This window comes from Arachis stenosperma, chromosome 3 (assembly GCF_014773155.1).
Source record: "Arachis stenosperma cultivar V10309 chromosome 3, arast.V10309.gnm1.PFL2, whole genome shotgun sequence".
Lineage (NCBI taxonomy): Eukaryota > Viridiplantae > Streptophyta > Magnoliopsida > Fabales > Fabaceae > Arachis > Arachis stenosperma.
This window is the reverse complement of record NC_080379.1, coordinates 12,815,176-12,841,266: the sequence shown is the minus strand read 5'-3', so window position 1 is coordinate 12,841,266 and position 26,091 is coordinate 12,815,176. Positions and strand designations below refer to the sequence as shown.

Sequence of the window (26,091 nt, the reverse complement as noted above, 5' to 3'; positions counted from 1 at the left end):
CTCTCTTCTCTCCATTTCGTTCTCTTCTTTCCTCCATTTCTCTCCAATTGCATAACACGCCACTGACGCCATCGCCTCTTATCCCAACCAATCAAACACACCCATTCTCTGTCCGTCTCATCCCGTTTTGTTTTTTTCTTATGAATGCGTGATCCGTCACCATGTATAAATCCACCTCTTCCCTTCTCAGGGCTACAAGGTCCAAACTCTCTTCTTCTTCTAGAACGTTCGCTTATTCTCATTCTCGCACCTCTCCTTCGGTAACCGCCAACGCTGCGTCTTCGTCACGCGCTTTCACCTCCTCCGCCGGGCGTGCTTTCACCCGCTGGAGCCACCGCCTCGACTTCAGTTCTCCGATCAGCCTCCGCGCTCACGCCAGAGCCCTCGCTCCTCTTCTCCAACGATTCCAACGCAGCTTGGCTTCCATGGGTACTCACTCCCACAATTTCGGAGTGTTTCTTTGCTTTCTCGAATTCTTGCCTTTTTTATTTGAAGTATTATTATCTTTCATTTAATTTGTGCTCAGATTCGCTTTTTCGCTCTTGTTTTTCATTTAATTTCAGTTATCACTATTCACTAGGCCGCTTTAGTCTCTGTCACTCGCATTTCCTTCCATTTTTTTCAACTTTTTAAAAACAATAAGTTAGAAAACTTATAAAATAAAGAATAAGGCGATATCTTTATGAAAACTGAAAACTATTTCAGAATCCAAACTTGTCCTAAACTGTGCATTTTCATTTCCATTTCTTATATTCTGTTTCTCGTTCTTTTTATTTTTATTTTTTTTAGTGAGGATTTGAATATTTCATTTGTGCTTGAATGGATCGAGGTATTTTTGCCTTATAATTAATGTGTATTACAACTGTAGTCTCAAAGTTTCTGATAACTGGTGCTGAGTTATTTATGTTCTAATTGGACGTTTCAGCCAGTGAAAATCCATTCAAGGGAAACCTGACAAGTCTCCCCAAGCCTGGAGGTGGCGAGTTTGGAAAATTCTATAGCCTTCCTTTCTCTCAATGATCCAAGAGTTGGTAAATTTTGCTTGTTTTGATTTCTTTCTTGTTTTAAGCCATGTTTGTAGCTGAATTTTGGTTTAAAGATGGTTTTGATATTGGTGATCGGTGATTTCCTTACTGTTACCCCTTCTTCAGAATTGTGCATTTGTCTTCTGGTTTAGTCACTTGCTAAGATGTCCACTATTATTTGTGATCACAGACAAGTTGCCGTATTCTATCAGAATTCTCCTTGAATCTGCCATTCGTAATTGTGATAATTTCCAAGTCAAGAAAGAGGATGTTGAGAAGATTATCGACTGGGAAAACACTTCTCCAAAGCAAGTTGAAATTCCTTTCAAGCCTGCGCGGGTCCTCTTGCAGGTACCTTGTAAACTTTTGGAATGTGGATTATGTGAAATGGTTATAGTAGGGGATGGGTTATATAAATGGTAACTAATAAGTGATTTGTTTTATTCTTTTTGCCTAGGATTTTACTGGAGTCCCGGCTGTTGTTGACCTAGCTTGCATGCGTGATGCAATGAACAAGCTTGGCAGTGATTCTAATAAGATTAATCCTCTGGTATGGTGTCTTGTACATGTGCTTTGGCTTTCTATGAAGTTATTCATTATATTCACCAAAGTGATTATGTAACTTTAACTATACATATGGAATTTTAAGTCTTTTTGTAGCTCAGGATTACTTCTCTGATATATCATCCTTTTTTTTCCGGCACAACAAAAGAGCAAAAAAAATAAAAAATAAAAGAATTGAATCTCATGTATTACTATACTAAAACGTAAGCTTTGCTACTATAATTTTGTCTTATATCTTGGTGAGACCATTTTTGGCTTCTATATGAGGTACTTTGCTAAAAAAAGTCTGCAATTGGTATTCAATTAATATATAGTCCTGGAAAGCTGCTCTTGATATATATATATCTTTTGTTTTTTGTTTTTGCTTTTGCTTTTGTACAGGGGACCTCTTATTCCCCACCTATCAGCTTAAATTTTTGGGATAAATGGTTTTATGACACAGTATTAGAGCTTATATGACCAAAAGGTCAAGAATTCGATCCTTGTTATTCCCCTTCCCAACAAAAAGAAAGCAGTTCTTGTGTGAGGGGGCGAGTTAGATATATAACTATTTACATGCCTCTTTTTATCAGTTTTAGCTTTTGAGATAAGGGGTCTTTTGACAATATATAGGCCTGGCTTACTATTTTAGGATTTGAGGAGTTATGAATAGGTCAGAACTGCTCAGTTTGACTGCTTTGTTATTGAAGTTATCTGATAGATTGCTTTAATGATAAGAATTGTTTGGTTATTATTTATTTATTTAACAAAGTTGAGAAAGAAAGTTAATTCAAGTAAAATCTGATTGTCATGTGGGATTACCTTTAAACTAGTTTTGACTTAAAACCATTGTAGTAAAATTTGTTGTTCGAAGTTTTTGGTAACGACCGATTACAAAATCTGAGAGCTAACTCCATCATACATGGTTATTGGTTTTTAAGAGTTGAATGACATCATCTTTGACATATTTCCTTATATGTTGTGTTTGTTATAAAATGATATCTGTGAATAATTGTTGGCAGGTTCCAGTTGATCTAGTCATTGATCATTCAGTTCAAGTTGATGTTGCAAGGTCAGAAAATGCAGTGCAGGCCAATATGGAGCTTGAATTCCAGAGAAACAAGGAGAGATTTGCTTTTCTAAAATGGGGGTCAACTGCATTCCGTAACATGCTCGTTGTTCCTCCTGGTTCTGGTATAGTACATCAGGTAAGTTTGGGAGCAAACATGTAAAATGACTTTGTAGAAATCAAATGTTTCTTTTTCTTATTAATGCTGGGCTGGGTCAACTTAGTGATGTGTGGCTATAATCCAGGTCAATCTTGAATATCTTGGACGGGTTGTTTTCAACAATGAAGGCATACTCTATCCTGACAGTGTGGTTGGGACTGATTCACATACAACTATGATAGATGGGCTTGGTGTTGCTGGATGGGGTGTTGGAGGTATTGAAGCTGAAGCAGCAATGCTTGGCCAGGTACATTGTCTTCTGATCTTCATTTATTGACCTGTAAAGTAATGACTGTTTCGATCAGAAGTATCAATTTATCATGACGTAGTGCATGTTATCGCATATTGAGCTCTTTAGAATTACTTCTTTATATGCTTTATCTTGAAATAAGGGGGAGTGTAGTTTAGCTACAGTGTGATTATTCTAATGCATCATATGTGATACTAACAGCCAATGAGTATGGTGTTGCCTGGTGTTGTTGGCTTCAAGTTGTCTGGAAAACTGCGCAATGGTGTTACAGCAACTGACTTGGTTCTAACTGTGACACAAATGCTTAGAAAGCATGGTGTTGTTGGAAAATTTGTTGAATTTTATGGTAATCAAGTTTTCTTACAGCCTTCTGTACAGTGTTATTTCTTCTGCTTTTGTTGAACTTATGTTTAATTATCCCTTCTAATGAATATTTTTCCTGGTTTTGTTCTCTAGGTGATGGTATGGGTGAATTATCACTAGCAGATAGGGCCACTATTGCTAATATGTCTCCTGAATATGGTGCTACCATGGGTTTCTTCCCTGTGGATCATGTTACACTACAATATCTCAAGTTAACTGGTCGAAGTGATGAGACTGTGAGTAGTTTAATTAACTAGAATTTTATCTCCCCCCCCAAAACACACACACACACACACACAAAAAGGAAGAGATTTAATTTAACTAGTTAGCTGCTGTCAAATGCTCCCAGAAGTATTTTACCTGGATTTTATCTGAATATAGGTGGCCATGATAGAGTCTTATCTCAGGGCAAACAACATGTTCGTTGACTATAATGAGGTACTGTTCATAGAATGTCCTATGCAATCCTCATTTTGAACAGAATGAAGTGTATCTTTAAGGTACAAAATGCTAATGTATTTTCCATAAATGCAGCCACAACAAGACAGAGTTTATTCCTCGTATCTTGAATTAAACCTTTCAGATGTTGAACCATGTATCTCCGGACCAAAGAGGTAATATCGTCTGCACTTTTGCATGTTGCCTGTTAACTCTCTTATAATTTTTTTAATAAATCAACTTTTCCCAGACCTCATGATCGGGTGCCTTTGAAAGACATGAAAGCTGACTGGAAGTCTTGTCTTGATAACAAAGTTGGGTTTAAGGTTGGTAATACTGCAGTGTTCTAAAACATTTTCTCATTTATTGGTCTTGTATGCCGAAATTGTGTTTCATAGTTAAGTTAATATCTCTTGCTTGTTAATTTTATGCAAACCTTCTATTTTCCATACACATGTTTTTTGTGATAAAATGCTATTTTTGTTCAGTATAGCATCCGTTTTACTGGTTGTTTGCTATACTAAACTAACAAAAGTATACTTTGAGTAAATTGGTTTAACCTGAACCATTTCCTCCCACCCACCCCCTTCCCATTTGTAATGTTTATCAAATCAAATCATTTTGTATTGGCAATAGGCTTGGCCCTCATCATTGTTTGGAGGTAACCTAACAATATATTTAATTCTGGTTGTCTGAAATTTTAGACTTCAATTTGCTGATTCAGTTCAATTTACAGAACTCATTGGAGTATTCAAGGTCAATTCCTATAGTTGAGTTACTGTATTTTGCCTGTTTCATCGGCTTTCTCCATAGCCAAAATTACTATGTTCCAATAGCGGTATAATTAGTCTTCATCGACTAATTTCCGTGTTCTGTTCCCTTCACCTATTCATCAAAATTATCAAACAGTTGGTCGCCACTCTAACCAGCATGATCACTAAGCTATCAGTGACGACTACATTCTTTGGCCATTAAGAAAAGCAAGATTCTTCGCCATTCTTACTTTATCACTCATTTTCCCATTTATGTAAAAGACTGTCCTTTGGATCTCAATGGTGGAAACAATGTGAAAACATCTTTTTGGTTTTATATGTGTGATTTCTTAAGAGTTAATTCATCAGAGTGCTTGCAACTTGCAAGTGAACTGGAGGAGATCTCACTTGGCTTGTTATCCATGTTTCGTTGAAGCTAAGTCTTCTGTGTTTCATTGACTGTTGCTTTATGAGAACCCCAGAAGAAAATATAAGTTACTGCATTTTCGGAATGCTGCTTTATGAGAAACTCAGACGAGAATATATTGATATAATTGGCTGCATTTTCTGAATTTTATATTTAAATACAGGGATTTGCTATACCGAAAGAAGCACAAGGAAAAGTTGCAAAGTTTAATTTCCATGGGCAGCCAGCAGAGCTCAGGCATGGCAGTGTTGTGATTGCTGCAATCACAAGCTGTACTAATACATCAAACCCAAGTGTTATGCTAGGAGCTGGTCTTGTTGCGAAAAAGGCCCATGAGCTTGGTTTGAAGGTTAGCACTAATATATGAATATTAAAAACTGTTAAAAATGCTACTTCTTTTCTTCATAGCATGAAGCATTTGCATCCTTTTCTTCATTCTCTTCTTTGCCCCATAGTTACTAACTACTAACTGTTTTTTCTCCATTTGCCAGGTCAAGCCTTGGGTTAAAACTAGTCTTGCTCCAGGCTCAGGAGTTGTTACAAAATACCTTCTCCAGAGGTATTTTTTGCTTCTATTTAGAACACTAAGTGATGCATATTATAATGTAATAACTTCTACTCTGCACACTTTACAAATATGCATTTTGAATTTGTATTTGTTTCTACTTCTCTGGCAGTGGACTGCAGAAACCTCTAAACGAACAAGGTTTTCATATAGTTGGATTTGGCTGTACTACATGTATTGGCAATTCAGGGGACCTGGATGAATCTGTTGCATCTGCCATCTCAGAAAATGGTTAATATTTCTTAATCAAATATTATTTCTTTGCCAAAGCTTATTTTTATGCAATTCTCACTTCTCTTGCATTGCTTTTCCTTGTTTATAATTTAGATATCATCTCTATCCATATTCTGCTTTATATTTATGTTGCATACTTTTTGTTGTCTGATGTAGACATTGTAGCAGCAGCTGTGTTGTCTGGGAACCGTAATTTTGAGGGCCGTGTGCATCCCCTGACTAGGGCTAACTACCTTGCCTCCCCTCCTTTGGTTGTTGCTTATGCTCTTGCTGGCACGGTATGTATGTTAATATCATATTTTGAATATGTATAAACATTTGTTCATTCTTCTTCTATATTGTTTTTTCATTTTCATATTTGAGTTGTATCTTGATATTTATATCATTAGCACCTACTAAATCTTCCGAAGGAAATATAACTTACAAATGTTAAAACTCAGAGGCTAATCACAAGCAATATCTATTTGCTTATAGGTACATAATCTAAATGGTTGCATGAAATATAATTCAGCAGTGTTATACTATGTTTAATGTATTTGAATTTGAGTACAAATGCATTGCGAAATTTGTTTCTTTTCTTCTTGATTCTGTCCTACAGAAGATTGCTTTAATCCCAATGTTCTGGATACTTATAATCAACAGTGTGGTTATAGATTCGTATATGCAACATTAACTACGTGATTTTGCATATGAAACATACACTTTTTTCCCGTGTTTTGGTGTAATTAAAAAAGTATTGACTATGGGCTGGCTTCAGGCTTTGGAACTTACTTTTGTATAAGATGTCATAGGCAGATACTATTGGGTCACCTGATCTATGTAGCTAACCTAATTTAGTGGGACAAGTTTTGATTGTTCTGTAGAGAATGCCATGTAACAAACTAAACTATTGTGGATGCTACTTCCTATTTAATATAAGTTTCATTTAGATTATTCCTTCATTGGTAGGATTTTCATTTTATTTGTTTTTGGTAAACGATCATTGAGGTTTAATTTTAAACATCATGATGATCTGGCATGTTTATAGACCTTAATCAAATACCTTTCAATCAAATTTCCAGGTAGATATTGACTTTGAGAAAGAGCCAATTGGAAAAGGCAAGGACGGCAAGGATGTGTACTTGAGGGATATCTGGCCATCTACTGAAGAAATTGCTCAGGTAAACTATGTCTAATTTGCATGTTGTCTGAACCATAGTCCTTGTGCGTGGCAAAATTAACTTTGGAGGACTTTATTCCTAGGCCGTGCAATCTAGTGTGTTGCCTGACATGTTCCGAAGTACATATGAATCCATTACCAAGGGCAATCCTATGTGGAATCAACTACAAGTTTCTACCGACAAACTTTACTCATGGGACCCCAGCTCAACATATATTCATGAACCTCCATACTTCAAGAACATGACCATGGAATCTCCAGGAGCTCATGGTGTCAAAGATGCCTATTGCTTGCTGAATTTTGGGGACAGTATAACCACTGATCACATTTCTCCAGCTGGAAGCATTCACAAGGAAAGTCCTGCTGCTAAATACCTTATGGAGCGTGGGGTGGACCGCAAGGACTTCAACTCTTATGGAAGTCGCCGAGGGAATGATGAGATAATGGCAAGGGGAACTTTTGCCAACATTCGTCTTGTTAACAAGCTCTTGAATGGGGAAGTTGGCCCCAAGACAGTTCACATTCCTACCGGGGAAAAGCTATATGTGTTTGATGTGGCAATGGTGAGTTATGTTCTATTCCAGTATGATTTGTGTCTTTCAGCAATAAATAAGCAAATATTGATTAGGCCTGTTAGGTTTCTAATCTCTGGATTTATTCTTTTTTGTCAGAGATACAGAAATGCCGGGCAAGACACCATTGTGCTGGCTGGAGCTGAATATGGTAGTGGAAGTTCTAGGGATTGGGCAGCCAAGGGTCCAATGCTATTGGTGAGCTCCTTGTATAAGTTTACATCTTCTGGCTTCTTACTGAACTGTATTTTGTACATGGATTCTTAACATTTTAGAATTCAGTATTTCCTGATGACACTTGCATTTTGATAGGGTGTCAAAGCTGTGATAGCTAAAAGTTTTGAGAGAATTCATCGCAGCAATTTGGTAGGGATGGGTATTATTCCTCTTTGCTTTAAATCAGGTCAGGATGCGGAAACTTTGGGATTGACTGGTCATGAACGGTATACAATTGACCTTCCAAGTAAAATTAGCGAGATTAGGCCTGGCCAAGATGTCACTGTTACAACCGATAATGGAAAATCATTCACCTGCACAGTACGCTTTGACACTGAGGTAATTGATGCCTTTCTTTGATTTATGGATATTTTTAGTAGTTGCAAATTTTACTTTATAAGCTATAAGATGGAAGATGTATGAGAGTATATGTTCTCAGATAGCGCCTGGATAATTTAAAAAGGAAAAAAATAAAGCTAAATATTGCAAACGTTCAGGATGTTACTATGAAAGAGTGGGCATGTTAGATAAAGATAAGATTAGGAGGAAAAAATGCTTGAGAGAAAATTGTGATAGTGCCTATGCTAAAGATAAATAGTAAAGACGTGTCGGGGATGTCATAGTTGGGGATAAAGGGAGATCTTAAGCAAAATTTTCATAGGCGAAAATATTAGAGATAATTTGAAAGGGCTTGGTGAGGATGAGCCACTAATATGCTTCATACTTGCTTCAGTACCTTCTTCCCTTGCTTAGTGCATTTCATGTCTTATTTTCAGGTGGAACTAGCTTACTTCGACAATGGAGGCATTCTTCCATACGTGATAAGGAATCTCATCAAGCAGTGAAGTCATTGTTAATGGAAAATTCCAGAGCCGGTTGCTGTTGCACGCTTTTCATGTTGTAAAACGTGTGATAATAAGTTTCCAATAAATTGGAACAAAATCCCTTTTAAGGGATGTAATTTTTGACTCCTTTCTCAAGTGTTTATTAGTTAGTTACTCGGCCTGTAAACGGTTTCTGTATTGAGTTCAACGTCCTAATTTTTGTGCCATAACCCTGTCCATTGAAAAAGAATGGGGGATAATTGTATTCATTAAAGCAAAATGAATAGAGATTTGAATTTTTTTTTGCTAATAATTGAAGATATCTACTTTTGATTGGATTATCGTAATGATAAGACATTCCTTCCATTTCAATAACCTCTTTTAAAATTGATCAAGAACTCCACCGAAAAAATGAAATTGATTAGCGAAAGTAATATTCATAAATTTGTATACATGGAAGCAAAATGAATAGTGAGATTGAATCAGTCGGGTAAAGTTTGCAACGTGTGCACATGTGCCCGCTCAAGGTTTTGAAGGTTGAACAACCAACAGTGGAATGATAGAATGGTGGTTTCTTTTGGTCACGAGTTAATGTTGTTCTTTATGACATTTTACTTATGATGAAAACAAAGGCTGTTGTAATGTCAATGAAGTAGAAGCTATATCATTGTTTAAAGGAGAAAGATTACATTATGCAACCAAGGTTTGGAATATATTCTAAAGAATTTCCTACAATCAAAATATTTAAGAGCGGAGGAATTTAAGATTTTGATAATGTTTCAATTATCTCAAAGCTAAAACTCACCTACAATCGTCTTCAAATAAAATTGATAACTGATAATCGTTAGATAGTTTAACAAATTTAACTACATTATCATCTAACGATTTTTAACTATCAAATTCACATGAAAACAAAATGAACGCTGAGTTTCCACCTTTTCTCAATCCTCTAAATAACAAAAATATCAAAAAAAATATAAAATTTTAGGATTAAATCTTAAAGTGGTTCTTGAACTTGCAATCGAGTATTGAATTCGTCCCAAAACTTAAAATTGTTCCAAATTTGTCCCTGAACTTAATAACGGTTGTCTTGAGATATTTTCCGATGAATATTTGTGAAGGGAGTGATGACGTGTATGGAGGGAAGTCACGGTGGACAACCAACAGCTATATTACGTGACAATTATAAGATTTTGACTCAATTTAATTCGTATTGTTGGTTTATAATCTAATCCCAATTTAAGGTATAGAAAATGTGATCATCTACCTTCGCTAGCTCATCAGATTGATTACCCCTTCATGTTCATAATCTCCATCCTACTATAGGATTTCTTCAAGTTCATCTTCACCTTCAACTTCCGCCCTCTCTTCCTCTTTTTCTCCCCAAATTTCACCATAGCAAGCTATCGTTTCCCCTCAACAGCATCACCTCCATAGTAGGCGACCAGCGCGGAATTGGAAGAAGGCAGAGCAAACTGTCGAATTTTGGATCTTCCCTAATAAACTATTTCAGATAAACGATCACATGGTTCTCGACATTTCTAAGGTCATCGAAAGGGAGAAAAGACAACTTAGCAGCAGCAGGAGGCTAGCAACACAGCATCGGCGGCCGGTGGGAGAGGACTTGAGGCGGCCGGGATGGAAGTATGTATGGCGGCAACATCTTGTGCTCTCATTGAAGAGAGAAGGGTTGATTATGGGAGTGACGAGGCGGCAATGGGTGGAGTGGAAATCGAAGATGGAGAGGGAGGAGAAAGTCAGGGCATAAAGTTCCGACTGTAAGAGAGTTGTAGTGTCTATTCGAAACAGAGATTCTATGTTAAAAAATTACTGTTGTTGCTGCAATGGCCGCGCCAGCAACTGCGAGGTAGTTGTAGGGATTAGGAGAAGAAGAAGAGACTCCGTGAGAGACAGAGGCACAATAACACCAACGCATTAAACCTCGCTCAATACTTAAAACAACGTCGTTTTAGTTGTATTTGAGGCTAGAAAGGAAACGACGCGTTTACAAGTCCAGCATGGTCTCCATCCAACCACGTTATCAAACCATCTCCAAAAAATATCTCAGGAATGATCGTTGTTAAGTTCAAGGACAAGTTTGAAACTCGATTGCAGGTTCAGGGATCACTTTGAGATTTAACTCAAAATTTTATGTAGAATTGATATACGTTTAATTTTAATGCATTATCAGTGTAAAACAGATTTGCATATGCATCCAATTATATAACACGATATTAGCAAAAATAATTATTTTTTACACTAACTACGTGAATAATCATCCAAAAACGAATTTAATTGCACAATTGTATTTTATACTATTAATGCATCAAAATTAAACTCCAAATTCGATCATATAAAAAAAACTTCAATTGAAAAAAAAAATTAGAGAAAAGGACAAATTCGTCTCTGACCTTTTTTTTAGAAGACATTTTCGTCCCCGATGATTGCAAAATATAATGATGTCCCTGACCCTTCAAAATTTTGGACAAATCTATCCCCCCCCCCCCCCGCCGTTAATCTCAGCCCGTTAGCCCCGTCGAAAAGTGGTGAGTAGCTGCCGTTGGTCTGACATGAACGTAACGGGATGCCACGTTGGCAAGACTTTCGGAAATAGGACAAATTAGTTCCCAGCCTCCAAAAACGACGCCGTTTCTCCCCCACCCCTCCAAACACAGTTTAGTTCCCATATGCAATACCTATAACACCCATGCTTTGTCCTCTGAATTATTGAAAACCCTAGAAGAGCAACGATCAAAGTTCCCCCCTATTTCTCCCTCCAAAAATTGCACTACGTGGAAGAGCAATCGATCTGTCGTGGAGTTGCTGTGGGAGGCCAAGAAGGAGTGTTTCGTTGAGGACGTACTTGGTGTCTTCCTTAGAAGGTAAGATCGTGATCCTTGTCGTTTAAGTTTTAGTTATTGTGTGGGAAGAAAGGGTGAATGCAGTGTGTGTGCATGTTGAGAGTGTGGGAAACAGGGGTATAATGTAGTGATTTATTTCTTTTGAAAAGGTTGGGTGTATGATTAGTAGGGGAGAACTTGTTCGGGCAAAGGGGTTTTCTTCAAAATTTTGGTAACTGTTTCTGGACTGAGAAGTTGTTGATCATTTGTTAATTTCAGATGGTTGACGTTTTTGTGGTGCCGGTTTTTCACCATGGAGGGAAGTTTGTCAGAGGGATTGATGGAGCCCTGGTTTATGAAAATGGGAAGGAAGAAAGGTTCCCTGAGATGGACCTGGACTTTGTGAACTTTGGGGACCTTGTTACATTGTTCAAGGGTTTGGGATACCAATCATATAGGGAAGTATACTGGTATGATCCCACAAGTAGCGACATTGAGTCGGGCTTGAACAAGTTAACTGGGGATGTTGGGATAAATGCAATACGAGATAACATATCGAAGAACCAAAACTCTGCTGGGTTTCATATATACTTTGATCATGGAGTAAATGTCCCTGAGGTTGTTGAAGATGCTGGAAGGGATGCTGATGGGGCAGTGGATGTGGAGGTGGATGTGGATGAGATATTAGAGTAACTGAAGACATCCTCTTCATCAGATGACGGGTACGAAAGCACGGAGGATGTGTTGTACAAACCTCCACCAGCTGGAGTGGAGACCTCTAGTTCTGAGAGTGAAAAAGAAGCCAGTTGTAAGACAAAAAAATAACACAGGGTAGAAAAAAGATAGTCACCCCGAAGAAGCCAGTTGCAAGGAGGCAAGGGTCAAAGGGAAAGGCTAAGGTTGAACAGAGGAGGGTTCAGAAAATGACCAGGGTGAATGTTAGGGGAGAAAATAGTACAGGGGGTAATACTGGTGGTCAAGGGGCTGCTCGGCCGAATGATCAAGGAGGAGGTGGTGGTAATCCTGGTGTGGACCCGAACAATGCAGGTGTAGGGAGTTTCTGCATTAGTGAGTTGCCATCAGAAATGGAAGAAATCGTATTTGAGTATGAATCCGAGGAGTTGCATACACCCATTTCATCTGATGATGAAGGTAGCAGCAGGAGATTTCCTGAATTCGATGATGACTATGCTCACGGTGAGGGGAGATTTGAGTTGGGAACCAGATTTGCTACTGTTGAAAGGTTTAAGGAGGTGGTGAAGGATTCCTTCATTTCTGAAGGGAGGGAGCTGAAGTGGATAAAGAACGACAAGGAGAGGGTAAGGGTGGGTTGCAAGGATGAGGAGTGTCCATTCCTGGTTCATTTGTCCTATAACAAAACATTGCAGTGTTATCAAGTAAAGACATATGTGCAAGAACATACTTGTGCAAGGGATTTAGGGAGCAATGCAGCTGACCAGCATTGGCTTAGCAAGAAGATTGAAAAGAGGATGGCAACCCAACCCCACATGAACACGAAGGAGGCAACTGACTTCCTAAGAGAGGAGTTTTCATTATGTTCCCACCCTAAGATGGTGTACAGAGCAGTAGTGGAGGTTAGGGAGAAGATCATGGGCAATGAGAGGGACCAATACAAACGAAGCAGAGACTACTGTGAGCAGATTCTGATAAGCAATCCAGGTTCGACGGCCAGGTTGGAGCTTATGCCAGTTCCAGAATCACCTCCCGTATTTGATAAGCTATACATATGCTTGGATGCTTGTAAGAAAGGGTTCAAGGATGGGTGCAGACCTTTGTTGCACCTAGATGGTTGTTTTTTGAAAACCTACTACATGGGTTGGCTTCTAGCAGCAGTTGGCCAAGATGCCAACAATCAGTTCTACGTTGTTGCATATGGAGTTGTTAGGGGTGAGACCAAAGATGCTTAGAAATGGTTCCTGACTAATCTTCAGGAAGACATTGGTGACAGTGCCAGCCATGGGTGGACCTTCATATCAGACCAACAAAAAGTAAGGTTTAATTATGATTAATCAATTAGTTTAGTTTCAGATATGAATGTTTTAATTTCACATTACATTCCTTACTGTCCTCGTATGGTGTAGGGTTTACTGCCTGCGCTAAAGGAAGTTATGCCACATGCAAGGCTCCGCAATTGTGTGATGCACATGTGGAAGAATTTTATCAATCGTTTCAAAGACTTGTACATTAGGGAGGTTGTGTGGGAGTGTGCTAGATGCACAACCATTGCAGAATTCAAGGAATGTATGGACAAGCTGAAGTAAGTTAACCATGGGGCTTGGGAATATCTCAGCAGGTTCCCACCAGAAAGTTGGGTTAAGGCATATTTCTCTCATGCGCCAAAGGTTGATAACCTCACAAATAATATGTGTGAGGTTTTTAATGCAAAAATAGTTACTTACCGTCAAGGTTGCGAGAACCGGACCGGTCAATAAACCGGTGAGGTTACTGGTTCAATGGTTCACTGGTTCGACCGGGATTCAACCGGTTTAATTAATAAAATTTAATAAACTTAATAAAATTCAATAATTTATAACTTAATAAAATTTAATAAAAGTAAGCCACATAGCCACAAATTCTATTATACCACAAAGCCAGCCAGCTAGGAAAACTTGAAAGGCAAAAGCACATGAATGATGAATCAAAGAAAATTATCCCCCAACCATAAAAATTGTAAACTCTTGAACAAAACCAAATTATTTTGAAAGTTAATGCAAAAAAAATAAAAAATAAAAAATCTGTTGCGGCAGAATCTGAAAAATTTTGAATGAGCTGCATAATTTCAAATCGAAAAGCATCAGATCGGCAGATCCAAATCAAACACCAAAGGCAAGAAGCAATAAGAACAAAATGGCAAAAAATAGAAGCAAACAATGGTACAAATATTCTCAAAGCCACAGAAATTTTCAGATACCATTCAGTACATTATTACAAAAATTGTCAAGCTAATAGATAACAATCTAACAACTATTGGCTATTGATTACAAACACACAGAGTAACAAGAAACAACTCTATAAATAAGCACACATAAACACACAGAGAAAAGAAGGATGAGAAATTCCCCAGCTGCCTTCAACGCCCCAGCCTCAATTTGCTTGCAATGATCATCATTCAATCCCAAGTCAACAATAAACGCATCATAATAGAAAGCCAAAAAACAGAATGTTGTTGTTGTTGATCATTTTGTGACTGTTCCATCTAAATTCAGAATGCCAGCAACCCAGAATCCAGACCAATAGAGCAGAATCGACAAAATAAAAAAACTAAACAGAGCATTGAAAAGATTAAAAAAAATTAAAATTGAAGAACAGAGCAGAACATAATTTTCAATTTCAACATGCATCAATTTTATTCTCAAATCCAACATACAAGTATACAACAAATTCATTCCACATTTGATTAATCATATAAAAAAAATAAAAGAACAGAAGCCAGAAAAAAAAAATTAAAACAGTATACGCTGAACAGACGCCAGAAACCCGATCTTACCTCAAGAGAAGAACTAAGAAAAGCCAGAAAACAACACAGCACGAAGCCACGAACAGAAGCCACAAACCCAGAAGCCCTAAACCCAGAAATCCAGAAACCCAGAAGCGGAGAAACCCAGAAGCCAGAAACGGAGAAACCCAGAAACCCAGGTGCGCGAGCGTGGGCGACGGTGTGCGACGGTGCGCGGACGTCGGCGACGGTGCCCGAAGGTGGCCGAACGTCGGGTGTTCTTCACTTTCTCCTCTGATCCGTTGTATGCAGAAGCTGCTTCAATGTTGGAGAGTGGAGAATAGATTGGGAGTGGAGCTGATGGTTGGGAGTGGCGGTGGAGGGTTCTTCAATCTTCAGTTCTTCACTCTTCAGCCTTCACTTCTTCGAAGATTTTGGAGAATGAGAATAGAGATTAGGGATTTTGGCTTTGGGTTTTCAATTTTGGGAGTGGCAGCCTCAGCAAGTCACGCGTTCTTCATCTCCTTTTTCTTTTTTTTTTTTTTTTTAAAGAAACGACGCCGTTTGTTTTGTAGGGGAAAAAACCGGCACCTATAAAAACCGGCCCGGTTCGCCCGGTTCACCGGTTAACCACCGGTTCGGCCGGTTTTTTTGCCAGTTTTTTGCAGCACGGTTTTGTGCATGGACCGGACCGGCTAAGTGACCGGTTTCCGGTTAACCGGGTTGAACCGGCCGGTCCGGTCCGGTTTTCAGAACATTGCTTACCGTACGAAGCCCATCCTCACCATGTGTGAAGAAATCAGGTGTTATCTTATGAGGAGGATGGTGAATCACAAACGGGTCCTGGATAACCACACTGGAAAGCTAGCACCAGTACAGCAGAAGAGGATGGAGAGGTTAGTCAATATTAGTACTAAGTGGATGGCTGAATGGGTTGGTGACAACGGGAGGAAAATGTTTGAGGTGAGCCGGAAGGCAAGCAAGGTTGATGTGGATCTAATTAAATACACTTGCTCGTGCAACAAATGGCAACTTACTGGTAACCTCTGTCTCTCTATAGTTAGAATGATACATAGATTGTTTTGTTATTTTGCACATTTTAAAAATAGTTTCCCTTGTCACCTCAGGCATGCCTTGCATATATGCACTTGCTGCCATTAGGAAGAGACGCGACCAGCCACAAGATTACGTGCATCCTTGGCTGTGTATGGATTCCATCAGGAGGACTTATGCACACTGCATTCAACTAGTGCCAAGCTCAGAGTTCTGGGCCAGAACTGAATTCACACAGCTAGACCCACCCATCATCAAAAGAGGGATTGGGCGGCCAAAGGTGCATAATCGGCAGAAAGACCCTGCAGAGCCACTGATGCAGGGTGGTAAGCTGAAGAAGTCGTTCTCTGTGTCTTGCAGCAAGTGTGGTGAGAAGGACCATAATTACAAAACTTGCAAAGGAGTACCATCTAACCCGAATTGGAAACCCAAAACCAAAAGGCCTAAGAAGAAGAAAGAGAGCACATCCCAAACACTTGTCTGTCTCCCTTTGTCACAGTCTGCTCCACCATCAGAGGTAAAATCAGTTAAATAATAATGGTATATTTGCTTATAAGATCCACTAATAATCATTGTGTCCCTAATGCAACTAGTTCAGGCTTTAAAATGTCTTAGTACTTTAAACCTAAGGGATTTTTATGTCTTAGTACCAGAATCTTCAAGGATTTATTTGTATTAGTATATGAATCCTAAGGGACTAATATGTCCTCATATTAAATTGTCAACTAACTTACCCATCATGTCCAGGATGCTTCACACAGCCAATCAAGCAGCTCAACACCCCAGCAGCAACAACCTACTGTAACTGTTAAATTGTTTGTCATTATAAGCTGTTTAGTATATGTTCTGAGTACTTATTGCCTGATTATATTGGCGTCTTATATGGCAGGTTCCGAGCGAAGATGGACCAACTGCGACGAATGTTACCCCTGCTCCAACAAGAGTTACAAGATCAACAATTGTATTAGGACCACCCGCCCCAAGTTTAAACCAGCCCTTTAGGCCCCCAGGAAATGCTCCATCCATTGTCACCGGCATATCTCACCCTAAACCGTCAAAGTTCAGACCAAAACAGAAGATTTTTAGGCCACCTGCTCCACTTGGTCAAGGGCCACCACCTTGTAGCACACAGCACCAAGAACCACTTCACCAAGCACCATCTAGTGCGCAGGCAGCTACACAGCCTCAGCAGGCCCTACCTCCACAACCATCTAAACCAACTGTCTCAGCGTCAAAGGAGTCCAAGAAATGAAGCAACTCATGTCTTATCTTATTTAGTGACAAATGTGTCCTGCTGTAAATGTTTTTTGTATTACCCAGATATAACTATCTTTTTTTTGGGTATTAGCCAGTTTTTTGGTTACCTGTTTGTGGTTAAGCAAAAACTTGTCATTGGTAGCATGCCATACATGTGCAGATATTACTAGCCAAGTAGTCGTCCTTTTATTTTTTGGGTTGTCACTTACAATGAACAATGTTTAGGTTCAGATGTTTAATGCCAGTTACTCAATGCTTGATTATCTGGAAATTTTGCCAGCTTTCATTCTCTGCATTACATTGCAATATACAGGATACAAAATTCATACATTTCTAGAAAGAACATGTTCAAATTTTTTCAGGCAACACGTAACAAAATTTATCATATTCAACCATCAATCATTTCTTATAACTTAAAATACCAGCAATAATGACAATAATAATCACATACATACACCATCTAATTGGATTTTTTTTTTGACTCTAAAGCTACAATCTTCTTCTCTAAACAATTCATCTTCTTTTTCATGCCATGCTTCCATTCATGCTCTTCAACGTCACCTAATTCCTTCTCTACCTGGAACCTTGAATCACTCAACCCAAGCCTTCCAATGTGCTCATCTAACCACAAAAAAACTTGCAATGGGGTTGTCTCACCTGCACAAATTCATTCCACATATATCACCATGAAAATCTGGGTTACCCAAAACCCTAACACTAACAGATTCCCACACAGTTATACATACCTTATAAAATGGACAGCCGAGAAATAATCTGTTAGGGTTGCTATTCGTCTTCGACATGAACATGATGGCGTGTTCTCCACAGAAGCACTTCGGTGACACTCCATCTTTGCCATCCTTCCCCTTAGGACCAGAACCTTCGGCGAATTGCTCTTCTCTTCCTACACCTCCACTCCTTCGCGAGCAAGATGATACCCCATCCGATGCCATTCTCCCTTTCTTCGTTCACCACTTTCGCCCTTTCTGTGCACTCGAGGAAATAGGGTTCAAGAATTTGAAAGATTGGGGGTGGGGGAGAAACGACGTCATTTTTGGAGGCTGGGGACTAATCTGTCCTATTTCCGAAAGTCTTGCCAACGTGGCATCCCGTTACGTCCACGTCAGACCAACGGCAGCCAACTTACTACTTTCCGATGGGGCTAACGGGCTGAGATTAACGGAGGAATAGATTTGTCCAAAATTTTGAAGGGTTAGGGACATCATTGTATTTTGCAATCATCAAAGACTAAAAAAAGGTTAGGAATGAATTTGTGCTTTTCTAAAAAATGTAATACTTTTAGTATTATTAAATAACAAAATTAATTGCTGAGTGTGACGTGGCAAATAGCCCTAGTTCACAGTGGGTCAGTGGCTCTCCACACGCCCATACAAAACATTGATCCCACTCCTCTTCCTCCATTTTCTTCTCTTCTCTTCTCTTGCGCTTTTGCAATCGAGCATCAGCGACCATGTCTTCTTCACTCCTCAGATCCAGCAGGGCCAAGCTCTTCTCTTCCTTCAACTCTTCTCTTTCTAGAACCTTCTATCCCACCGCCTCTCCTCCTCCTCAGATCGGAGCCCTCCCTCCACTCTTCCACCGCACCAACTCTCACTCCCCCGGTACTTCCACCGCATCCCTCTCCATTTTCCTATCTCTTTTTCTAATTTCTTTTATTTTATTCTAATGTTGATGAGACGCGAATAGTTAGGTTATCCACAAGGTAAATTAAATACAAATAGCATTACTACGGCGATTGTGATTACGAATCTCTTCATTCTTTTTTATTGGGAAGAGAGGGGGCGGGGGGAATTGGGGATTTGCATGTTTAGATGTTTAGTTGAAGCAACCCTTCCAATCGATATGCTTATTATGCATTCAAAGGTTTAATTCTAATCGTTTGGTTCTGAATTTTTATCAGCGAATGAAAAACCTTCCAACGGAAACTTGATTGGTCCCTCAAAACCCAGTGCTCGCGATTTCGGAGATCTCTATAGGGTTCCTGCTATCGGAAACCGAGTTAACAATCTTGGAAATGGTTCTACTACGAAGGTCAATCTTTTGGTATGTGACATTCTCATTATTTTCATGCCATTCATACTTTTAGCAATACACGATGGTGTATCATTTTTTAAATATATGTTGGTTTCGTAGTTGCTTGTGAAAAAAGTAGTTTGATTTTTTTTTTTAATTAGTTGTCTAGGATAGACATCTTTTTTGGTGAGATTTCTAGACTAGAATCAAAGGAAAATAATATAGAACAAGCTGAATTACATTGTCTACTGTACTTGTTTCGGAGAAAATACCGAGGAACCATGTAGCTGTACACCTTCTATGGTATATGAAAGTTATTCATCATTATATTAGCTTCTATGGTTTACTATTATAATTTTTGGGGGTTAGAACTGTTCCAAGTTGAAAATTGCTAAATCTGCAAATCTATGTCAAATTAAAATTATGCATAACATTCGAGTAGTTTAATGTCAAAATACTTGTTTGAATTTTAAATTCTATAAATCATATCGAAGAGAGAGAATGGAAGAATAATAGGGAAGCTCCTGTGTAGTTAAAACCTGACTAGATACAAGATAATTGTGTTGATTTGTTTTGAATTAGTTTAGAGTAAAATATTAATTATCTCAGAACTGGTTCTTCAAATTTCAAGTTCCTAAGACAATTTCTAACTGATTCCATCAAACTTGGTTATCAGGTTTTTGGAGTTTGAAAATGTTAACAAAAAGGTTTTAAGTGGTTTGGAGCAATAAATATTGGGAGGTTCTTGCTGATCTTAGGACTGAGCACCATTTTGCATCAAATACAATTCCTTTCCTTTTAGTCTAATCCTTTTCTATTATTAGAAAAGGGATCCACTGCATGCCATTTTACCAAAGGATGCGATAAATGATCATTGACTTCAACTCTGTTTAGTTTCTAACCCGCTGGAATTGTTCTCTTATGCCAAAGTTACAATGCTTTTGGACAGGACACCATTGCACTGGCTAGAGCTGGATATGGTATTGGTGCTGTCAAGGGTCCAATGCAATTGATGACCGTGAGTCCTAAACTTCAAATTTATGACTGATCAAGTTGAATTTTTTCTGTCTCTGGCTTCCACATGTGGCTGATTATGCTTACTTTTTCAACAGGGACCCGGAGTTGCAGATGGTCGATTGGTTAATCATTTCCGTGTTAAGAGTACTGTTGCGAGTTCCAACAATGAGACAAAGGCTTATGGTCTTCGACCGTTATCTCCTCATCTTCCTGTTTATGAGCCACAGCTATCTTCCACACTTTCAATATTCAACAGAATCACTGGAGTCATCTTATCTGCTGTCATCTTGTTGTTTTACATGATATATATGAAAATGGGCTTGATCAGTCTCACCTTTGGTTCTTTCTATGATTTCCTGTTTTACTCATCAAAACTCAACCTGCTTGTTCTTGAGATTTCTGGCTTAGCCCTTACCTATCACACATATATGGGCATTCGTCATTTGCTCCACCGACTATGATCTTAGTCACAACTGATACCTGAACATCACGCTTTGTACCTGAGGTAATTTAACCTTTATTTGAGTTTTGATTCTTTTATGGTTGCAATTATTAGAGCCAAGTGTGGTCCGTTATCTTGGTTTGCATTTGATTGAACCATTTGTTAAGCCTTTTGAAAAACTTGTTCAGAACTTTTATAGTGTGAATAGCATATTAACATGTAGTATTTCCAGGTGAAGCTTGCTTGATCAGAGAGGCATACTTCTCAGTCCTAAGGAACTTCAATCAGCATCGAATCTCTTTTTGATGTTGTGAATGTGCATTTCTGTAGTTGTGTTAATTTCAGCTTAATAATTTTACAATTAGCACTAACTTGGTGTTTAGTGCTTAGCATAACTGCATCTGTTTGGAATCTGAAATCTCAGCGATGTTATATCAAATTGCGTGTAATTAACATTTGCAGCTAATAAGTGGATGAGTTTTGGTGTGACACTGACTTTTTTAGTCCTCTTTTTCAATCAATCGATCTCTGTCTTACCAAAAACTGAGTCTTTGTATTGTATCCAGATAAGTGATTGTATATTGAGGATTTGGCCCTAATCTTTATTTAAGAGTGGTTTATCACTCTTAAATAAAGATTGTGGGATTTACATTCGATGAGAGTTATAAATTTAATACGGATTAATCTCCTATTTTATTACTTTATCATTTTCCTCACTTATAGGATCTGAATTCACTGCTGTCTGTGCAACATGCAGTTGCTTCTACATTGCAATAATAATTTGGCAGTTACATCCAACCCTTAATAACTAGACAATTATACTCGACATCCTAGATCACCAAACAGCCTATTATATTTAAATGACCCTCCAGGAAGTCACAACAGACATGAACCTAACTCACACATTTACTTAACACAGAACATAGCTTATGGACGTATATAAGATTTGAAATTTGTAATTATATTGTCCAAAATTGTAGCTAGTTATTGGTACTAACGCCTTCCTGGGTACCACAACCATGTCATCATAATTGATTAATTTTTAAGAGTATAGATGAAAAGACAAAATAACTTTAGCTTAGTGGTTAAAAATTGTGTGCAATTACAAAATCCTATTTGTAGTATATATAAGTATAGATATAACAAAGGATAAATAATTTTTATCCTAAATGTTTGAATTAAATATCAAAATTGTTTCTAATGTTTTTTTTTTGTTTTATTTATGTTCTAAATCTTTCAAAAGTTATTCAATGTTATTCTCACTCTTAACTTCATTAACATACTTAGATTTTATATATTTTTTCAAATTCTATTTTTTTCTGCAATGTAGTAGAGAAAAACGTGGTTTTATATAAATATAATAATTTGATGTAGAGTGAGGAAGAAGACTACAATATCCTAAATTTTCATAAGTTCATTTTCCATTCTTTTATGTTTTTTATTTTTATTGTTTTTCAATTATTTTTAATTTTATTTACAATAATGATATTATAGGAGTTTGTCACACATAATACTTTTTATACATGAACTTTCATTAGTAATTTTTTTTTATTTAGTTAATAATAGAATAATGTTGAGTTAAAATGTTTGACACATAAATAGTATGAAAAGAATAGGAGAAACAATATTGATATTTATTTCAAATATTCGGGACAATAATATATCTTAGCCTATAATAAATGAAAAATGTCTACTGTACAAAAATTAAAAAAGAAAGATTCAGTACATGTCTCATCTCCTGTCTTATAACATGTTTTTACTTTTTAGCCATAAGTATAAGACAATGTAAAACTCAATGTGGATTCACTAAAGGTTTATAAGCTGATCTTGAGTTCATAAACTAGTACAAATATGATAAATACAGGGATACGATCATACGAATATTGATTAGTTATATTTATGATAATAGAAGACATTAATGTATTCAAAACTTTCCAGAAGGAGTAAATTGGAGAACCATAAACTATAATTCTTATTTATTTCTTAATATCTCATCCAAACAAAATGAATCTTTTTTTAAGGAAACAATACCGCCCAACAAAACACAAATTACATCCTTAATCCCACATACATTTCCATCAATCTTTCAACTCAAAATCAATACATTACTTCGTTGATATGGAGTTCAATACACACTCCTACATCAAGTGACAAAAAAGAGGGTCAAATTGTTTACATATATAGATATATATTGTTAGACACAACAAATAATTGAAACTACATAATCAACAAACTAAGTAGCTATGTCCTCTGGAATGCTTTCTAAAGATGGCCTCCAAGGATTCATGTCTCCATCTTCATCATCATCATCATCACTAACCTTAAAAACTCTTCCTCCTCTCAACTTCACAACACTTAGTAATTCTTCCAATGTCGTATTATTGTTCTGATCATTGTTGTTGTTGTTGTTTCTCAACATCTTCTTCAACTCTTCTTGAGTCATCACAACTCTAATCCTCACAACCCCATTTCTAGAATTATCATCATTATCACCTTCATTATCAATAATATCATCCTGTGTTTTGAACCTTACCTTCTTGACCTTCATGCTTGGTTGTGCTTCTTTTTCTTCTTCTAACTTTGATGATGATGAAGATGGTGGTGTCTTTACATGCTCAACTACAACTTTGGCTGCTTCATAGTTATTCTCATCATGAACTTGTGCTGAAATGTTGCTTGTTCTCAAGCAATTCCCCATGTTATTATGTTGGTGTGTGTGATGATGAAAAAGAAATGAGTCAACAAATAAAAAAGCAACAAGAGCATTAACACAAACACATGGGGGGTGGAGGAAGGAAAGTTGATGAAATATGAAGCATATAAATAGAAGAAATTTGGGAGAACAGGCATCACATGGAGTATCCGCTTTTTGCGCCGGGTATTTGGAATAATCAAATAAAATAACTTGCTTATCGACACCGCCATCACCCTGAGTCCTCACTCTATATTTATATTTATAAATAAAATAAAAAATTATGATGATAACAGATATTTTTATGTTCATAAAAAAAATTTAATTTAATTATTAATTTATTACAAGATATTAATTATTTTATTAAAAATATATATAAATATATAATGAATAATTTTTTTAAGAATTTTCTATTTAAAGTATTCATTTTTTTTTAAAATTCATATTATATATGATAGATAGCATTGACACAATCAAATATGTAATATTTTTGGCGTATTCTAGTATATTTGTACTATAGTGGTAATGGTATTTTAAAATATTATTAAAATTAAAATAATATTTTTTATTATTAGCTATATTTTTAAAAAATATTACTAAACACATTATCATAAAAATATAAAAAAAAAACAATTTTAATAACATTTATATCAGAGGCGGAACTAAATAAAATATTAGAAAGAACAAAAAATATTTACACAATAAAATAAGATTAAAATAAAATTTTAAAAAGGACTAAACTAAAATTTACATATAATTTATATGTAAAAAAATAAAATTAGAGGACCATTGTCCCTTTCCTTGTACCTGACTCCGCCCTTGATTTATATAATTATCATAAATATAGATATACTAGAATCTATCTTTATTTGTATGCATGTATATTATGCATTTATTTATAAATGTTTTATGTATTTAGTGGAATTGCGAGGTTTACTCATATATATATAATGTGATCACTCAAATTTTAATTAGTTCGTTATGTTTCAAAGTTTATAATGCTTTTTGTTATACAAAAGATTTTCAATTAAGGTACTATAACTCAAGCACTTCTAATTAACTTTTAAGTTTAGTTTGGTAAAGTGTTTTGAAGAGGTATTTGTATTTTTTAAAAGTTTAAATTTTTTATTCTGTATTTAGTAAATAAAAAAGATTATGTATTTATGTTAGACTGTTGGCAGTTTTTAAAAGATTAGAATACTTTCGAAAATATTTAAAATAGAACTTTTTAAAGTTGACTTATACTTTTCAAAATTTAAAAATCTAATATAACCTCATATATTAACAAATTTTTAAATTGAATCCTTGCATTTATGTCTATTATAGTATTTTTTAATTTTAAAAATTATTTTATCAAATGTAATTATTGTTGGATATGTTTATTAAAAGCAATTTTTAATTTGATTTACTAAATACAAATATTACAATTTTTAAAAAATCATCTTTTAAAAATTAACTTTTATAAATTATTTTTAAAAAATAAAAATTTTACCAAACTAAACCTTATTATGTGCACAACATTTTTAACTGGATATCCATTGATCTGCTTTAGAAATTTGGTGACTTTTCCATAAAATTTTTAAACTATAAAAATTTATAGTTGAAAAAAATTTGATTATATGCACCTAACTTTTAAACTATAAGAATTTAATTAAAAATATATTATATAATATAAAAATTTGATTAAGGTTTGATTTAGTAAATTTTTTTTAAAATGTATTTATACCTTTTAAAAATACAAGTATTTTATTTTATATTTTGTATTTATATTTATAGTTTTTAAAAATTAAGGATACTTTTAAAAATATTTAAACAAAAATTTTTTAAAATTTACTTATATTTATCAAAATTAAAATTTTTTTATAATTTTATATATTAAATAATATTTAAATTTAAAAATTATTTTATCAAATATATTTATTATTTTTATATTTTTTAAAAATTATTTTTAATTTAATTTACTAAACATAAATATTACGACTTTTAAAAAATTAAATTTTTAAAATTAATTTTTAGATACTAATTTTAAAAAATAAAAATTTTACCAAACTATATATAATAATTAAACTCGAGAAACTTCATTAGGAATTGAGCAAAATTACAAGGACTTCTAGAATCATTCAACCTAAATAGTAATTACATATAATAATAACTTAATGTTTAGAATAGAAAATAATTTCGATTGATTTGACTCATCACAAATGAAAAGTTTAATGGTGGGCGGCGTGGGTAGGGAGGAGGAGGAGATTTATATTTTTTATTTTATAATTATTAAATTTGTAATTTTTTTTGTTAAGGATAAATTTATCTTTTTATTAATAAAAATGATTTTAAAAAATAATTTTAATATTAAGGATGATTTTAATTTTTATACCAAATTATAGAAATTAAAATAGTACTTATTTTTAATTTTTAAATAGAGAAACTCTGAGTTGAAATCTTTGTCAAAATGTATTTTTCAAAATGCTGATATCATATAATCAGGGATCCTTAGTTGAATAAAAGGATCAAATCATCAGATTCTCGGAATTATTCAATGAAATTTCTGTCAAAATTAATTTTTAATTACAATGCAAAACAATATCATATAATTATAGATCTCCTTAGATGAATAAAAGGATCATATCACTGTTTTTTTTTTGGGTAAGATTCTATGATTTTTGTCAAAGTATCATCATATATTTCTTTATTAACTAAAGTAT

General features: G+C 35.8%; 4 protein-coding genes across 4 annotated transcripts; 3 read left to right on the top strand and 1 right to left on the bottom strand.

Annotated features, from left to right (window-relative positions):
• On the top strand, positions 1–8,930 carry LOC130968182 (aconitate hydratase, cytoplasmic-like). Its single transcript, XM_057893334.1, is given in 21 exon segments — positions 1–429; positions 926–1,008; positions 1,010–1,031; positions 1,216–1,376; positions 1,483–1,575; positions 2,591–2,776; positions 2,883–3,044; positions 3,249–3,393; positions 3,504–3,646; positions 3,792–3,848; positions 3,945–4,024; positions 4,099–4,174; positions 5,191–5,376; positions 5,519–5,586; positions 5,705–5,823; positions 5,983–6,104; positions 6,888–6,986; positions 7,069–7,548; positions 7,657–7,755; positions 7,870–8,112; positions 8,550–8,930. Coding segments are annotated over 21 exon segments (2,961 nt in total). The 5' UTR covers positions 1–161; the 3' UTR covers positions 8,619–8,930.
• Positions 8,931–12,360: 3,430 nt separating this feature from the next.
• Positions 12,361–13,365, top strand: LOC130965510 (uncharacterized). The gene has a single exon (XM_057890269.1). It carries the CDS (start codon positions 12,361–12,363, stop codon positions 13,363–13,365), a length of 1,005 nt encoding a protein of 334 aa, XP_057746252.1.
• A 5,236-nt stretch (positions 13,366–18,601) lies between these two features.
• On the top strand, positions 18,602–21,381 carry LOC130968185 (uncharacterized). Its single transcript, XM_057893339.1, has 5 exons — positions 18,602–18,826; positions 19,126–19,268; positions 20,188–20,256; positions 20,351–20,760; positions 20,930–21,381. Exons 1-4 carry the CDS (start codon positions 18,676–18,678, stop codon positions 20,714–20,716), a joined length of 729 nt encoding a protein of 242 aa, XP_057749322.1. The 5' UTR covers positions 18,602–18,675; the 3' UTR covers positions 20,717–20,760; positions 20,930–21,381.
• A 1,332-nt stretch (positions 21,382–22,713) lies between these two features.
• LOC130970467 (uncharacterized) lies at positions 22,714–23,474 on the bottom strand. The gene has a single exon (XM_057896559.1). The coding sequence runs from the start codon at positions 23,393–23,395 to the stop codon at positions 22,931–22,933; it is 465 nt and encodes a 154-aa protein (XP_057752542.1). The 5' UTR covers positions 23,396–23,474; the 3' UTR covers positions 22,714–22,930.
• Positions 23,475–26,091: the final 2,617 nt, after the last annotated feature.

Bases quoted from the DNA above. Each gene is read 5' to 3' on its own strand.
- LOC130965510 (XM_057890269.1), top strand. From the start codon at position 12,361: ATGACCAGGGTGAATGTTAGGGGAGAAAATAGTACAGGGGGTAATACT.
- LOC130968185 (XM_057893339.1), top strand. From the start codon at position 18,676: ATGTCTTCTTCACTCCTCAGATCCAGCAGGGCCAAGCTCTTCTCTTCC. The intron at 18,827-19,125 runs GTACTTCCACCG...AATTTTTATCAG, and splicing joins CACCAACTCTCACTCCCCCG to CGAATGAAAAACCTTCCAAC. The intron at 19,269-20,187 runs GTATGTGACATT...GCTTTTGGACAG, and splicing joins CTACGAAGGTCAATCTTTTG to GACACCATTGCACTGGCTAG.
- LOC130970467 (XM_057896559.1), bottom strand. From the start codon at position 23,395: ATGGGGAATTGCTTGAGAACAAGCAACATTTCAGCACAAGTTCATGAT.